The sequence below is a fragment of the Phalacrocorax carbo genome, chromosome 1 (genome assembly GCF_963921805.1).
Source record: "Phalacrocorax carbo chromosome 1, bPhaCar2.1, whole genome shotgun sequence".
Lineage (NCBI taxonomy): Eukaryota > Metazoa > Chordata > Aves > Suliformes > Phalacrocoracidae > Phalacrocorax > Phalacrocorax carbo.
Window position 1 is genome coordinate 8,746,680 of NC_087513.1, and position 13,214 is coordinate 8,759,893.

The 13,214-nt window shown below is 38.2% G+C and overlaps 1 protein-coding gene across 3 annotated transcripts in view; it reads right to left on the reverse strand.

The window, feature by feature from the left end:
• The window catches only part of DMTF1 (cyclin D binding myb like transcription factor 1), a 29,828-nt gene that overhangs the window by 9,909 nt on the left and 6,705 nt on the right, over positions 1 to 13,214 (reverse strand). For 2 of the 3 annotated variants that reach the window (XM_064443672.1, XM_064443661.1), the window contains exons 2-11: positions 13,002 to 13,118; positions 12,367 to 12,486; positions 11,346 to 11,440; positions 10,480 to 10,594; positions 7,406 to 7,482; positions 5,822 to 5,979; positions 4,965 to 4,997; positions 3,665 to 3,774; positions 2,671 to 2,899; positions 796 to 947 (exon numbers count right to left, since the gene is read on the reverse strand). In XM_064443672.1, coding sequence (XP_064299742.1) covers positions 796 to 947; positions 2,671 to 2,899; positions 3,665 to 3,774; positions 4,965 to 4,997; positions 5,822 to 5,979; positions 7,406 to 7,482; positions 10,480 to 10,594; positions 11,346 to 11,440; positions 12,367 to 12,486; positions 13,002 to 13,110 — 1,198 coding nt within the window. In that variant the 5' untranslated portion in view covers positions 13,111 to 13,118. The remainder of the gene's footprint in view (positions 1 to 795; positions 948 to 2,670; positions 2,900 to 3,664; positions 3,775 to 4,964; positions 4,998 to 5,821; positions 5,980 to 7,405; positions 7,483 to 10,479; positions 10,595 to 11,345; positions 11,441 to 12,366; positions 12,487 to 13,001; positions 13,119 to 13,214) is intronic. The other variant, XM_064443681.1, reaches the window with a different exon arrangement.

Genomic DNA, 13,214 nt, shown 5'->3' on the forward strand with positions numbered 1-13,214 from the left:
ATTATTTGATGCAACAACTGTCTATTACCGTACGATTTATACCATATTAAGCATTACAAGTCTACCCTCTCAACTGCAGCCTCCAGGCATGACTAATATATAACTACACTGACCACAGCAGAAGTGTCCATTAAATTCCACCTTTCATTATGACGTGACTAATATCTCTGATTTTTTTTTTTCCCTCTCCCCAAGACAGAAAAAAGGAGGACTGAAGGTCATTGAGACCAAAATGCCCTTGGGCTGAGGCGCTAGTTTCTCTGACCAAGAATGAGAGCTATGAGAGATGTATTTGGGGAGCTTCATGCTCCCGATTCCTCCCCTCCTCCTCACTGTGCAGCTAGTAGTAGATCTACATTCTGTCTACAGCTGAGGTTCAGCATCTCACACAGATTACATTTTAACATTTTGAAGATACCAGATCTAACCTGAGGTGATACTGTTAGGCTGCAGATAAATATCCTCTTCCACCTGAAGAGGTCACTGCCCTCCATACCAAAGATCATCATTATCGAGATCTGCCTGCTGAGCTGCTTATACACACGCTCTCACTTTCACCAAAGTGAGGGGAGCTGGCAAAATCTACTGTTTAGTTGTATACATCAGCTTGACTTGTTTCAATTAAAACACTAAAAGATTGCAATTCAGCCAGCAGATCTGAGGGGCCAGTGACTTCCAGCAAAGAAGCAATGTGCTCTTTGGCCAGCAATATAAGTAGACAACAAAATGCAGCCTTATTCCTTTGACATTTGTGAAAGAGGCTGTCAGAAGAGAAGTGTGCAAGTAGTACATTACCAGGGAATGAAACATCTTTGTGGTTTGCAATCTGTCTTTTAATGGTCCACCATTTACTCCGAAGCCACTGTGGTGAGCGGACACTACTCCATCCTTCAGCTAGTAAATCCCAATTGATGTCATTTTCATCAGAAACTTCAAGTTCCGCTATCCTGGCAGGATACAGAAAATATTTACCTGTTAGAAACTACCCTCCAGACTGGAAGGGGTGTTGCACATCTCCAGTCTTGTCACACGTTAACAGCGGCAAAATGGCATGCTAGTGAATAGTCCACCAGAGCTCATGAATTGACACAGGCTTCCAAGGCTCCACGCTGCCAGAGGTCAAGCAGAATCATAAACAGAAGATGGACTAGGCCTATTAGATGATCCAGTCCATCTCCTTGCCATGCAGAATTATTCTCCTTATTTACATATATATTAGGGTTTTGATCAAACTATTGTGAAGCATTCCAAATGACGGTAGTTGCATCTTTTCTCTTTGGAAAACCATTCCCCAAACACATCTCCAAGGCAGGAAATACTTCCTGAGATTCACTCTGAACTTTCACTTAATTAATTTCATGTTACAATATTTACTTCTGTTTTCTCCTAAGTAACACTCATCCGTCCTTAACAGATTTTTGCCTCCTCTCAGATGCTTCTTAGCCAAAGTAGATGAAGTTAACTAGTATTGAACAGTTCCTCATAAATCAATCCCATTAGGCTCTCCAGGTAAGTGAGTCTTCACATAATTTTGGCAGATATTACATACATGCTGGATTCTACCAGAATCTGTTTGAATACTATAAATATCTCTGAATTGCCTCCAGCTCATCTGTAGCTGAAGCATATGAAAGAGGTGAACAGTGAGAGGGAAAAGATTTTTGTGAAAGTTAAGAAAAATTCTCCTCATAAAGCAAGAAACAGCACTGAATACTCTTGCTAGCTAAACAAAAAAAAAACCCAAACCCAAAACAAAAAAAAACCCTCCCCCCAAAAAAAACCCAAAAAGGGAAAAAAGAAAAAAGCTACCCAAACCAACCAAACAGCCCTGTAGAATGAGTCAAGGATATCTGGACAGACCAAAACAGATACCATTTGGACAGAAATATTAGGAATTATAACCAGATAACCAGCACATTCTGAAATGTGGAATCAGGTTCCTCATTTTGAGCTCAAGTCAAACAGCTCCAATAAATTTGTAAATATTGCTCTGTAAAGAGTATTTAGATTTCCTGGATGTCTTGGCTTTTTATTCCCACCCAAAACTATCAATCCATAAAAATCCACTGGCTAAAAAGCGTGAGTTAAAGGCATTCAAAATGGGAGGAGGACTGGAGAGAGCAAAACATTTCCAAAGTTACTACCAGGTTGCCAGTTCAAAGGCAGTCAAAGATGCTGATATCCAATCAGTGTTTGGTGGCCTACATGAAATTAATTTGCAGTCTCGGTTTAGTTCCTTGTAGACAAGATGTCCACATCACAGAAACCACCACCACACTTGACCCTTGTTGGTCATCTCAGCAGAGAGGCCAAGGACTGAACGGGCAGGGAGACTGAACTACCCTCCAGTTAAGGGTTAAAGCGCATTGGTGGGGCAACGTGTGGGAAGCTTGCACGGTCGCTGCCTGTGCTGTACCTTTTCTGTGGAATAAAGAAGACTTCAGTCTCCAGGGTTTTCAATCTGACACCTTTCACGAACACTAACATTCACTAAAAAAACAAAAAACAAAAAATATGTTCAATAATAAATCTCTGGGAACTGTAAATACAGCAGTGATTTTTGGAGAGTTCTAGAGTTTTTAGTGTCTAAGAAACCAGCAAAAGGGACCCCAAGGGAATCCTGCTAGCGTCATGTATTACGAACCTTTAAAAGTAACTAAAATAACAAACCTCAGGATCAGATTTATTTCATCTTCCTTGGTCCACTCAGTGCCCCCACTTTGTTTCCAGTTGAGATAGTTGAGCCATTTAGAGCGACATTGCTTTTCAGAGCGTGTCCCGACCCGTTCTGCTACAGCAGCCCACGATACACCTTGTGTGACAATGTCCCCTGGTTCTGTGCTAGTTAGCTCATGCACTACTTCTGCTAGTCTTTTTTCTTCTTTCTCTGTCCACTTTCCTGAAAGAGAGAAAACCCCTCCAATTTAACTAACAGCAGATGCCCTCTGTTCTGATCTGTAACATGTCAACAGACATTCGTCTTCAGTGCCTAACACCTGATTCCTGATGCAAATATTGACTTGCGAAGAAGATACGAATTGTTACTAAGAACAGTTGTATTACATCGATTCCTGATTAACAAACGCATAATTCCCTTGTTTTGCTGCCAAAATACTTTCTCTTCTCTTTGTTTTGCAGATGAATGAGGCCATGCAGAACTTACCAAAATACTGACCAAACTGAACTGGTCCAAGCTACCTGAATTGTATTAGTTGAAGTAAATTAACCATGCAATCATTTAGTATACAGAAGTTACATGAGGTCTGACTAAATTTTCCTTCCATTTGAATATATACACTATAAAATAAACAATACTTTATTCCTAAAGTGCATCTGTCTCTTAAATGACACCAAATATAAGTGTGTGTTTATAAACTTTAAACGCAAGGGAAAGTACTTTTTAATCCACCTCAATAAAATATGCTCCAGTGGCATAAATGTACGATGGATAATGGACTGCAAAAATAAACCAAACGTTCTGATCTTGAAGTGAAACCGGAGAAACCTATACCAAATATGTTCTAAAAATGCCCCCAGATTTCACACTAAGTTCTTCATTTTAAGTTCCAAGTTACACATCTCTGAAAACACCTTTGCTGTTGACATAGGCAAAGGTGACAGTTTTAACTAGAATATCCATTACTGACACCAGCATTTACCTCACCTGTGTTGCAGGTATCTTTCATCAATCTGCATCGATCTTTTACAGATGAAGCACTTCTCCCCAGTGCAGCTCCTATTGTGGCCCAATCATTACCATGCTTTGTTCTCAGCCTAAACAGAAACATGCTCATTAGCACTATATCCAGTTAAGAGGTTACCAAATATCAAATATACTCTAATAAAAAGAGGATAAACATGCACTTTATAAGCTTAAAGACAGAATGGGAAGCCTCTTTCACGCTACAGTAATAAATATTTTCTATCATCACTGCTAATCTTTCTATGCATTTCTAAAAGCCTTTTGGGCCAGCTAAGCTACAGGATACTCACCTATAAAATGCTTAACATCTAACTGCCTTGCAGAAATACTGTAAGGCTTAATTACTGTGTAAAATACAATACGAATGTTTAGATAAACAGCCAACATCCATCCTACACAAGTTACTCAAGGATTACCACCTGATTTCAGGTGGTATAGAGATCACTTGCAAAATCTAAATAATGCCCGATAAAAACCCAGGCATGCTACAATTTAAATGAGGTAAAACACTGCGGAATCATCTTAATAATTTTAACTATTATTCTCCTCCTACACATGACAACAGGTTGCTTAACATGTTAAGCCATGACTACCTTTGACATCTGAAACCCCAGAAACCCCAGGCACCTTGCAAATGACACAACCCAGCTAAATTGATCCAAACATATCCATCAACACAATGAAATATGCTCCCTTCCCTCCTTCAGTCCAATATGGTTTCTTCAGACTGCTCAACCCTGGAAAGCTGAAAGAGGTGGTGAACTCTGCAGCCCCTCCTCCTTGAGCTATCAGGTTCACAGTCAAAATCAAAGAGCCTTACTGACAACTTATGCCTCTCCCTCATTCTTCACAGGAGAGATCGTACCCTTGACCTGCCACTTTCTTCAGAAATAACCTTTGCTCAGGTTTCCTAAAAACAAGGGAATTTCTGTTTTTCAGAAATGTAACTGAAAATGTTGTCTGTGTTTGTAAAAATCTGAAACATTACTAGTTTTCAACAGAAGGCTTGCTTTAGAACTTTGTTGCATCTTACTTATGTCCTGAACACACATTAGAAAATAGAAAAAAAAAAAAAAAAAAGAATACAAATGTAGTTTCCTTTCTCTTCAGATTAATTTAGTGACCACTATTTTCAGACCAAGTCGGAGCAGTCAAATTTACTCGTAACTTTTCAGTGATTTCATATAACAAAACCTGTAAAAACTACTCAAGCTACTAAATAGAAACAAGGTAGTGTGACTTTGTTAATAAAAATACTTACTCTTTAAGCTTTTCAATTTCCTCAGGAGTATACCTAAGCAACAGGTAAATAAGAAGAAATTATTTTAAACAGAAAACATACAGCATAATTATTTTTACTTTACTAACCACACAGTACACACTTAGTTACAAGAGATTAAGGCATTTCAGCTATAAGAAACAATCTGACTGAAAGCTTCAAAAGAATGTGAAGAACCAATGCCATTTTCCATATTAGTGCACTTTTAAGGTTATCTGGTCTAACATTCCTCTCATTTGCCATCAAAAGTCCTCATTCTCGGTGATCTTAGTTTAAGAATAGAATTAGAATTTTATGTAATACACTCTCAAAAAAACCAGCTATTTTTTCCTTCCTGTCTCAGTTCCCAATCACCATAAGGCTGTCTTTCCATCAGAAAAAAAAAATCAGCATTGAGATGGTATTTTTAATTCTCAACTACCTTTAAAAACTAACACCTAACATCCTTTTCAGCACTTCTGGATGGTGCCATACCCACTGCTTTACAGATGGGCAGCCTAAGGGCACAGGGATGAAGATCAATGAGCTCAAGGTCACAGTTATCGAAAGAAACTACATCTCAACAGATCCATGCTCATGTCAAAGCCGTTTAATCACATCAGAATCCTCTCTGCATCTCTCTCTTGGTTTTCTGTCTTTTTTTCTTTTTTTAAAGTTGTGGATCGCATCAATTTGACACAACTACTGTCAAGGCTTATCTACCAGAATTCAGCAGAGGCGACTTATGATTAGGAAGAGCTAGGTCTGTTTGGCTAGAATATTGCATATAACATGTCAAACATTAAATACATGACCCTACTAATACCAATAAAACCATGCAGCATTAGAGGTTTTCATACTTTCCAACATGGTTTCTGTCATCATACATGCGAAGAACTCTTCTATAGACAGCAAAGAGAGGCCGATTCAGACCCCAAGCTATTGTCCTGTAGAAATCTTTTCTTTCATCTTTTGACATTTCAAATATAATTTCAGTGGCATCTTTTATTCCACGGGCCTAGAAGAAAGCATTTAAAAAAAAAAAGCCACAAACAAAACACCTTAGAGAAAGTCTCCTAGAAATCAAGTAGAACACTTAAGAACTGAAGCCTAGCATACTATCATGCAACTTTCTATGTATCTCAAATACTACAGTCCAAAAGTTAAACTAAGCATTCCTGAACTAGCTACCTCAAATATAAACCGTTGAACACTAGCTTGCTTTTTTTTTTTTTTTTTAACAGTGGAGTCCAGGAAGACATGGAAGCTTTAACTTTCATCTACATTTAAAAAAATCTGTCCAATGTATATTTTAAGATCAAAAAATGAAGCGTCATTTAGAACACCATGGAAAATATACTCTGGTGGAATTATCCTGGGGTTATTCAGTGGAAGGTTGTCAGAAAGTGCTATATCAATTTATTACATAATTTTAGATATTCTTTATCTGAAAGCAATTTTTTTTTCAATTAAACTACACTTGTTCTGATGGAAACTAAAAGCAAATTTGATACAAAAGCCACTGGAGTTAAGTATAAAAAGAAAGCTTTTGTTTAACTTCAGCTTAAACTAAAATCCACTAAATTTCAGTTATTTGAAGCAGCACAAGAAAGCAGATAAATGGGAAGATAATGGATCAAATTATCAGTAGTTCAGAAAAGTGATTTAGCTGTCTTAAAAATAACTTCTCTAGATTTAAAAAATATTACCTATGAATGATTTTGCAGCAGAAACTCTAATACACATGTGGGCAGGCTCACTGTCTACAACCAATACTGAGGATTTTTATACCAATGAAGACTAAATTCAGGGCTTTTTTGATTTACAAATGAAGGATGATGAACCTGTAAAATCCAGGCTATATAGTCTCAGCTGTAAGAGCTCAGCTCAAATATTTTCAGCTGTAAGCTTACCACCAATATGACTTACAGGCAATTATCACTGTCAGTGTGTTAACTGCATGCCTATTTTTACACTGAACTCTGACAACAACATATTAAGAGGAAGAAAGCCGATACAGACAGGCATCCTGTTAGCGTAGTAAACAAATACAGATACGGCATCAAAGTCTGGAAGTTGTATTCAACGCTTTGTAAGGAAGATTATCTCTATTCCTAGTGCATTTTTATCCCCTCTGTCTTCACCAAAGATTTAATGAGTGATGTACATTCAGAGAAAGAGATTAAGCCACTTGAGAACCTTGCTGTGAAATTTTAAAATGGGTTATTTTCAGTATACAAATTAAATGCAATGTTACCTTCAGTAGTCTTGAATCCTGTGTATGGATACAATTATCTTACGTATTTTGAATGGGTAACGACCACTTCTACTACGAACCAATAAGAATAACTTATTGCACATTCTGGGAAGTACTAAAAAAAGCTGGTTTTTAGCAGGGGCTGCATCACCACACCAACTAGCAGGTAACATACTCTAACACATACCTTTAAATAACGCTCAATGTTACTCATCAAAATGTCAATTTCTTCCTTTGACCACATCCCTTGCTTCCACTTATGGCCTGAAAATAGAAATGACAAACTAATTACTGAAGTGAAAGTCGGAAAAAAACAACAGCAAAAATATCAGAAAAACACAACCCCCATTATTGCAGTTAACAAAGAAAAGAGAGTAGTAATTTTAGCTACTTAAACCAACTAGAATTCATTTTAAACAGGTGTTATTTCAGAACTGATAGGCAATCCTTAGTAACTGCCAACTAATGTTTAAATGTGACTCAGACCCCTCTTCAAAACCATCAGTTTTTTAAAAACAGAGCATGGATTCCTCTGTGTGCTGTCAAGTCACATTTTCAGGCTTTCGCTCCAGCCACAACTGGAAAAATCTGTCTTTAGACTGACAGCTGAAATTTCCATGCATTCAAATGATTCCAGAAGCTGGGACATAAAACATGACTCAAAATATTACCTGAGGAATTGGCAACAACATGGGGTTCTCTGACACGCCTTATCACTTCCCAGCACGTGAGTTGTGCTACCTACCATGGGTGCATTTCACAGAGGTAAATGCTCTACCTTGTCTATTTTGACAAGCTGGTCCCTATCTCCCTCTTTTGTTTTCACTGGGAATAATGCCAGGGGTCACAGTCAAGATAAAGACTCATCATGAGTGTTTTATTTCCCAAATAAAAGTGTCAAACCAATGGAAACAAACATGGCTGGATGCCGTCTATGCCCTTAATAACCACAATGCCAGCTAAGCTTTAAAAACAAAACCAATCAACTTTATTCAGAGAGAAAATGTCAAACCTGAGGTCTATCAATAAAACATTAAAACATTCCTACCCTAAATTTATACATAAATTCCTCTTTTTCCCCCTCATGCTCATACCATACTTAATATTAACGATCACTTACAATTAAGATTATACTGGTGACCCAGTTTACGTACTGGTGTGTGCTGGCTATCTGCCCATCTCTGCTCAGAAAAATCAGGGTACTTCCTTCTCAGCCTACTAATTACCAGAACTGAGAGGCAGAACACACCAAAGAGACTGTTTACTCAAATTCAATTATAATGTAAAGTACAGGCATTATTACTAATTCCATTGGAACTGATGAGAGAAAACTCTTCCCTTGCGCCTGATGGCTTCAATTTCTTCCTCTACCCAAGCATCTGGACTAACTTAAAGGGACAGTGCTACTCTTTACATGGAATAACCTTTAATGCCCAACTATTTTAGGAAAAGAAGTATATTTTGCACATCACGTGTTTGCATATTCAGTGCCAAGATTATTAAAAACTGCCACAGGTCTTCAAAGAAAGCATTACCAGGTAGAGACTGCTATAAAATGATGAGCTCAGGCAACACATGTCAAACCCCTGGCTACTGTAAAAGGAGGCATGTACTGGGATTCCTCCACAGCTGATCTCTGTGACAAAACACAGCAACCCCACGAGAAGTTCAGCTAGTATGGATTCTCAAATATTTTTTGCGGCATATTTTATTGGAAATGCCTTCCTCAAATTATTAATCTCTTAATTAGGATCACCAAATTTAGCGCCCTTGTTCATTCACAACTGTAAATGCCACTTGTGATACATGGTCACTTGACATGCCTGTGAGACAGCTACAAATGCATTAAGTTTCTAATATATTTAATAAGACACACATCATACATGAAGCCACCAAGTCATATGAAAACATTCATTTCCCTGTCAAATCGCCAGTGCATACTCTCCCAGTCACAGCTGACAACGTGCTCCTCCCAAGCGAAGCCCTTTACTGCCGGCTACTGAATACATCAGAGTCTCTGTGCTGCTTCTCGCCCAGGAACACAGCAACTGTAGCAACATGATTTCTCGCTACTTCTACCCAGCTGCCTCAGTGTTGGGAAGCCAATGGGTCTCTTTGCTATCCCACCTCTGCCCCAGGCCTTGTTCTGAACACTGAATAGCTCTGAAGCCCTATAAATCTAATAAATAAGGACAGAGAAAACAGGGAGAAATTATTTATTGGCTGTTAGAAGCAACTGTTAGTGCACACTTGGGATCAGTGAGTGAAATGGCCATTGACAGAGCTGCTGAGCTCCCTTTCTCTGAGTTATCCATACCCAACACCCAGGTTCTGCATGCCTCACCCACATTTTTTCACTGATTCAGCAGTACACTCAGCTCTCTGGAGCTCACAAGGTAAGAGATCATTTGCTTCTGTGAGAGAAAACCATTACTTCTTTCCCCTAAAGTTTTCTAATGAAAAGAGGGTTGCTTTGGACTGACTGAAAGAGATTTTTTTTTCCCCCCTACACAGAGGTAAGATCAGAATAAGAACAATAGTGGAGAGACTGAGGAAATTGGAGAGACAATGTCTTAATTTCACACTAGGTTGTTTCTCTAGGTTTAGAAAGGAACTTCCCATGGGGGGGGGGGAAAAACCAACCACCCCAAAAAAACCCAACAACAAAACCCCCTCTAACAGCAACCCCCTCAGCAACAACTACATGATTGCACAGGTACATTTTGAAAGGGAGGAATGCCAATGGGGTTGCAGTTGTAGGAATAGCAGTGGTTATTTCAGTAGATCCTCATCTACATAATCCCTGCTCTTTCTGGAAAAACTCCATTCTAGAAACTGCTCAATATGAATCATAACACAGTAGCCAGACTTAATAAGCCCTACTCGGAGGAAGATGTATTAGCCTGAGCATAGGTTCATTTTTTTCTGGTGTACTTCCTTCCCCGACTACAGCTTCACATCTCCTAACCACTTAGGAACGCAAATGGAGCAAACGCAACTGTCTGCCCCATCTGTGCCAACACACATTTTCTACAGTTCTCTACCACAGCCACCAGAATCACCTTCACCGCTGCAAGCATGGCCCCTACTCCTCTCCAAGCGTATCTCGAGTTCCAACTTTCTTCTTGCATGCAAAGTGTAAGAGGGATGGTGAAAACTTATTGCATAAGATCTCTCAGCATTTTTAGAATCAGTCTTCCCAGAGATTTGGAAAAGATTACCTTTTTACAGTGTGGGAGAACTGCATTTGAAACATCCTACCTTTATTTGTTAGAGAATCCTTATCCTCTTTGGTTGTGAACCAGGCTTGACTAACGGCTGACACTTCTTCATTGCCCATTGGGGAGATTTCATCCAGCTGTTCATTCTGAAGAATCTTGACAAAAACAACATGAAATCATCCAGTAAGATCTTCAGGTCTTTTTATCGCCTTGCATTTAACATGGAGGCATAAATTGGAGGACAATGAAACCAGCACACCTAGTTACCTTGCTGACTGCTCAGGAAGTGCCACTTTTTAGATATGACATTCTAAGTACATTCACCTTTCTTAAAACACCTAAGAAAGATTTAGCATCTTAACACATAGATTTTGTAAGAATTCATTAGATAACATTCTTCATCCTGCTTAATGTACAATGAATAGGAAGACTCTCACTGGCTTTGATGGAAAGAGGACTACGTCCACCATCTCCAGTTGAGCTTTTAGACATGGTACACCCACAATGAGAACTGTATGTAACTCTGGTTACAAGACAAAGCATATTTAGGAGTGTTATGAGATTTAATTTATAATCAAAGAATGACAGAAATAACAGATAAACTTGTCTCCTATGTAGATCACTACCAAGCAAGTAATTATCAGCAGAGGGTTACATCTATTATTGTTTACTGTACTGCTCTGAGCAGGAAGTCACACTACAAATAACCCCTTTCATATATAAAATGTTTAAATTGCACTTTTATAGAACAACATTTTACAAAAAGATCCATGCTCAAATACATTGGTTTCATACTAAAAATAATTTTGTTCATTTCATAAGCCCTTTCTGCTATTTGTTTCCCTTTTCATTTCAATGCAAATAAAAATGTACACCAAATAGGTCCATTTTGAAATTTTACTGTACCTGAATCTGAGTAACAGTTCCTTCGTTGATCTCATCTTCAGCTACCTCAGTGGTAGCAGTCATAGTCACCTCAAAGCTCTGATCATTTTCTGAAACTTCAGAATGCATAAGTTAGTTGTACACCTTACTCCTGTTACACTTTTTATGCATGCTACAGGTATTGTAAATTGCTACCTTTGCACTAAAAATTTTAAAGAGCCCTTATTTGGTATTTATTTGTTAACACAGTAAAATCATCAAGATGATTATCAACTGTTCTTCCTCATAAAATTTAAACATGGGTTTTGAAACTTTCAGTTTTACACTTGACTATAACTAAGACCTAACGTGAAACATGTATTAATGCTTCCTTTCCAGCCCTGTCTTCAGTGTTTTCCAATTACTAAAGGACAATGTTAAAATCTTTCAGCTACATTCTTTTCCCCCAGTTTTCCTTCAACTTTAACATGATAATGCCTTTACTTTTAAGGAGTTTCTACTAAGTTCCACCAAATAAACAGCCACTCTAGGTATTGTAAATTGGTATTTTACCTTGCTAGATCTGGTTTTACCTCCCTTTGGGAGATTATATTGAACTATCTAATATTCAATCAACTTCCTTAAGACTAACTCGGTACTCAGCCTACCTTTTGTACCACAATCTCTACATTATAGAGACCATACATCTCAATATTACAAAACACAGAAATACTAACCATACTATTTGATCATTAAAAAAACCTAGTTGCTCTTTGCAGGAGGAAAGCATTAGTTTGTTCATTCACTTATCCTTCAACTTATTCAGTGCACCTGTGCCTGCTGTCCTCTATCTGTAAGGCAGGTTTATTTTGCCAGTACTGTATAGGTAACAATTGCTGCAAAACCATCCAAGGCTCTGAGAAGTAAAGATGACACCAAAGTATACTAAGGAAATTTGAAATTAAAACATGCAAAATATTCTGATGTGATACAAAGAGTCCACTTTTAACCTTTCCCAACAGAGACATCTGCTACAAAAGTACATAATGTTAAAACAACTTACTTGGAACTGCAACAACAGAAATGCACGGAGTGGAATCATCAAGGCTTTGATCATCCTCTGATAAGCAAAGCCTCTTGTGTGGAGGTTCAGTGCTATCTTCAGAGTCTACTTCATCAGCTTCTAACAACAAAACATAACACAGGTTACCTTCTGTTAACAGAACTTGTTCCAAAGCTCCACTCTGTTAACAAAGTGGACCAAAACAAAAGGTAGAAGCAAATGCGATAGGTTTGTTGGGTGCTTTACTACTGCCCTGGAACTCAGTATAAGGTATGGGCAGTAACAGTACATATGCTTTCGTCAATAAACATTTTCTGTGAGATTTTCTTTGTAAATTCCATCCACAGTCCATTACACAAAAACAAACCCCTTATGAAATCTGAGCACATGCTTGGTTCCAAGAACCCATTTCCACAAAAATAAATCAGAACAGCTATATCCTTGTTGGGCACGTACATACATAATTTTGTGATTTACACCTAATTTGACACTTCAGCCTTCTTTAAACTGAAAGAGAACAAATTGCAGCACAGTAAGCTGAATCCAAGTAGCTCACTGAATTTGGGGGCAGGGAAGTATGATGGTTGGATCAATGAAAAAAGATTAAAAAAATACTATGCAATACAATTCTATACCATTTTGAGGGCAATGAAGTATAAGGTTCCCTTCAGTGTCCTGAGTCAAAGTCACAGAGTTCACGGTTTCTACTGTCACTGTGTCAGACTCTTCTTCAACTGTGCTCATACTCAAACCTGAAAGAGCAATATACAGATTACTTTTCTTCAGTCAGACTGCCACTTGGACCAAAATGTTGCTTCCTTTATCTCAAACAACGGGCATAGACTCCT